The sequence below is a fragment of the Monopterus albus genome, unplaced genomic scaffold (genome assembly GCF_001952655.1).
Source record: "Monopterus albus unplaced genomic scaffold, M_albus_1.0 scaffold105.1, whole genome shotgun sequence".
NCBI classification, from domain to species: Eukaryota; Metazoa; Chordata; class Actinopteri; order Synbranchiformes; family Synbranchidae; genus Monopterus; species Monopterus albus.
The window spans coordinates 2,878,303-2,882,176 of NW_018127985.1; the positions used below are offsets into that span (position 1 = coordinate 2,878,303).

Genomic DNA, 3,874 nt, shown 5'->3' on the forward strand with positions numbered 1-3,874 from the left:
GGGAGGAGTGTGATCAAATCCATCAAAAAGAGGTATCTTGAAAGTTAATGAGATCAATGACATGCATGACAGCACTTGGTATGGAGCGTTTTATCTTAAAACAGGCTCAATGCAAACTTCTTAGTACTCTGTTACGTATTCGGAGATGTAAGCAGGTTGAATGTGTAGATGAATTCCAAAATTACATGAAGTTTGTCTGCAGTTGTAGCCCTTACAATTTACCCACACAGCTAATTATACTCTGTTAGACACCATTACTACATGCTAGATATTTGTATAGGCAAAAAAAGATGCTTGAATTTTCTGATTCCTTTTATTTTGATGATCACAATAGAAATACTAACACAGAAAAAAACTGAAGTAGAATTCAGTGTTCAGTATCAGTGTTATAGAATCTGTCTTAATACAGTTTTTGTTTTTCTTTTCAGTTTCAGTACATTTATTCAGTAAATTAGTCATGGTTGCCTAGGAGCTTTTTTCAACAACAAGATAAATTTCAATGCAGAATAATGGACAGGCTGATTGTATTATCCATTTGACATTTTGCTGCAACTTCAGGTTGAGAGCTCATTTCAACTGTAAAGCTAGTGATTAATTCTGTGTGGACATGATGAATAAATAAAAATGGGTCATGAATATTCAAGCAATGTTTTTAATATAGGCATTATGATGGCTGCTGATTAATGAACTGGTTTGTGATTTAATACTGGTTGTCTGGTGATAAATTCATAGGTTCTGTGTACAGTAAAGGAAATATATCTTTCAAATGGCACTTTTCACTATAATGGCCCAGCATGATGTGAAACCATTTATGATAATGTCTGATGTGTCCTTTATTTTATATTAATCATGTCACTTTGCACATACTTTAATTCAATAAACATGTACATTCTGTTGAAGATACCCTCATTTATATTTTAACATCTCTAGAGGTAGCCATTTTAAAAACAACACTGTGTTGATATGGCGCTCTCAATCCCACTTGAAGTCTTGTCCCACAGTTTCATAGAATTTGATATTAAACGGCCTATAAAACTCCTGTAGCTGCTCTATGACCTCCTGGTTGATCTGTACGTGAGTCCTACCCTTGGATTTGCCGAGGCAGCGCGGCTGGCTGCTGCTCTCCGGCTTCTTCAGACAAGGGAAACCTTTGGTTCGATTGAAGTAGAAATGCTTGTCTGTGATTATTCGTTTCAGTCCTAAAAAGTCTTGAACACGACCCATTTCCCCTGCTGGATCCGTGATCAGCCGCTCCCCGCTCACAAAGTGCATCTGCGACAGACGAAAGTACTGCAGCCAGTTCTCTAGGTGCAGAATATACATCCCAATCCGAATGGCATTCCAGGAAGTGTCTACGAGACCCAGACTTCTGTTTTTAAACGCCAGTTCTTCAAATGTAGGGATGTCAGGCTTCTTGGAAAGAGTCTGTGTGTAGTCAGAGATGGCTCTTGTGACTGGGTTACGCACCACAACAATCAGCTTAGTCTCATGGGACATGGTGGAGATGCGTCTAGGTGCCTCTCTGGTGACAAAGTAGCTTGGAGTCTTCTCTAATGTGATCTGGCTGTCTAACGTTCGTGGCATTAGCCCCCTAGGGAGAGAAACAAAAGAATGGATGAATCAGCAAGAACTGTTACTTTTCTGTGCAGGAAAATTTCCACATGCCTTCTGTGTTTTAATAATCTACAGTAGATGTCAGAGGGAAGTTTTGGTTCAGTAATAGAAACATTCCCAATAGTAATCCAAAAAAGTACTGCACAGGGTGTGTGTGTTAACAGCAAAATTAGCTTATATTAAAAGTATTCTTAATGCAGCAGAGTGATGTCTGTCCTTGTTATGTTATTTATAATAGTGGGCAGTGTTGAGGAAACTACTTTGAAAATGTAACTGCAAGATATCAATTACCTCACGCTGGAAGAAGTTAAACTGCAGCAAAACTCTGTAGTTTGGTTAATTAGAAAAAAAATCATTCAAACTATCATTAAAATGATCAAATTGACAACGTAGATGTGATACAAAACTATAACATAATAAAAGAAAACTCGCACACGAGCAAAAACCTGAGGCACCCACAAACAATCCCACCTTGGCTTTTCACAATAATATTTTAAAGTGCATCTTTGAGCCTGTTGTTACTTATCAGATGGCAACATCTGACTTGTACGAACTTAACAACTAAAACAGTCTACACCTTTTGGACCTTATGAACAACTTAAACACTGGTGTAAATGGACCAGTGTTTTACTATTACTTCCCAGAGCAGAACCTCTTGTTTATATGACAAATGAGCAGTGTCTCATAGTTCTTATCCAAAAGGTGGCTCCTTTTGGCACTAAAAAGGTACTTATCTGAAGAGCTGCTCACACACAGCACTGGGTGGGACACCGGTGTTGAACTTTATGAAGACTTTTCGCCTTTGTAATTACAGGAGCTGTACCAAATAATGACAAAATTGTAATTTAACTACTTCAGGCACTACACAAATATGAATGCAGCTGAACTACCAGTAAGCTATTGTAAAATGTAGTTAAACTACGACTTTAATTACAGGAGCCAGTCCCAACTGACACTGTAGATAGGCTGGGCCTGGACAGGTCGCCAGTCTGTTACAGGGTTGACACTTAGAGATAGACACCCACACTCACTCCTATGGCCAATTTAGAGTCACCCATCAACCTAAGCTGCATGTCTTTGGGTGGTGGGAAGAAGCGGGAGATTCACTGGTGACAGGACAGCTTGTACAACAAAAACATGCATCATAATTATCATCATCATGCTGCCAAGATAATGGCTTTGCAAACTACTGGCAAATGTTTCTATTTGTCATATCTGTCATGTGAGTTTTTCTTCCCAGTGTAATACGTCATTCTGCTTTGGCTCTTTGGTTCAATAAAAGTTGATTAATGGGCATCTGGTGTTGGCTGCTGAGACAGTGAATGCCTCAGCAACAATTCTTAGATCATCCAAACTTTGTTTCTTTTAGTAAATAGAAAAGTGACTCTATTGTATTGTCAGCACAATAGCACTGCAGTTTGGGAAGAATAACTCCAAAGTGGTACTACTGAAATGATCGTTTGCTTTTATGATTACACAAGATATAGTACCTAGAATTCTCTATTACAAAGCAGGTGAATCAGTTTCTAGATTTCCACATAGTTCTGATGATTAAATACCACACTTTCTTTATTATTACTGGGGGAAGGCTTTGATTAAAATCTAACCTTTATCAAAGCGTTCTCTGTCTAGGCAGAGGTAGCCATAGGTTACCTCTAAAGTCTTGGAAATATTGATCCATTTAGCTTTATTTATGAATCCCGAGTTGCTGGCTTGAGTGCCTTATCTTTTATGAGAACAGCATCTTTTCAAGCAAACAGCTTTGCTACACACTAGAAAACTTGCAGGTGTTTTCCAGTAGGTGCAGAAACTGTCTTTGTTATCTGTCAGAGATGAAGATAATGTAGATGATTGTGTACATGTTGGTTCACAACTATATCACAAAACTGTGCTGACATTGTGAAAACCTAGAGTGAAAAGTTACTGTAAAATAGCATATATACAACTGCCTAATGTCGACTATACACTTGTGTACAGCATGTTCACACATATACCAGAGCATGAGTAAGGATGTTTATTTATTTAACTTATGGCACCACTGAAGTGGCACTTACATTTGGTTGTGTTTTGCGTAACACAATGATAATAAAGGCTATTGTATTCTGTAAGAGGAGATTTTGCAGTGGAAATCTTTTCCCTTGCGTTTTTTTGTTTTTGTTTGGATACAGAATGCAAAACCCAGTGTCCCTGTCCAGAGGAAATTGCAATATGTGGTGACTGAGTTTTTTAGTGTTACACATGTTATGTTTTCACTCCCAGA

At 38.1% G+C, this 3,874-nt stretch overlaps 1 protein-coding gene across 1 annotated transcript in view; it reads right to left on the minus strand.

Moving 5' to 3' along the window:
* Positions 1 to 307: 307 nt before the first annotated feature.
* Positions 308 to 3,874, minus strand: part of hs3st2 (heparan sulfate (glucosamine) 3-O-sulfotransferase 2) — a 19,417-nt gene continuing 15,850 nt past the window's right edge. Inside the window, exon 2 of the mRNA XM_020610243.1 lies at positions 308 to 1,591. Within this exon, the coding sequence (XP_020465899.1) occupies positions 973 to 1,591 (619 nt within the window). The 3' untranslated portion in view covers positions 308 to 972. The remainder of the gene's footprint in view (positions 1,592 to 3,874) is intronic.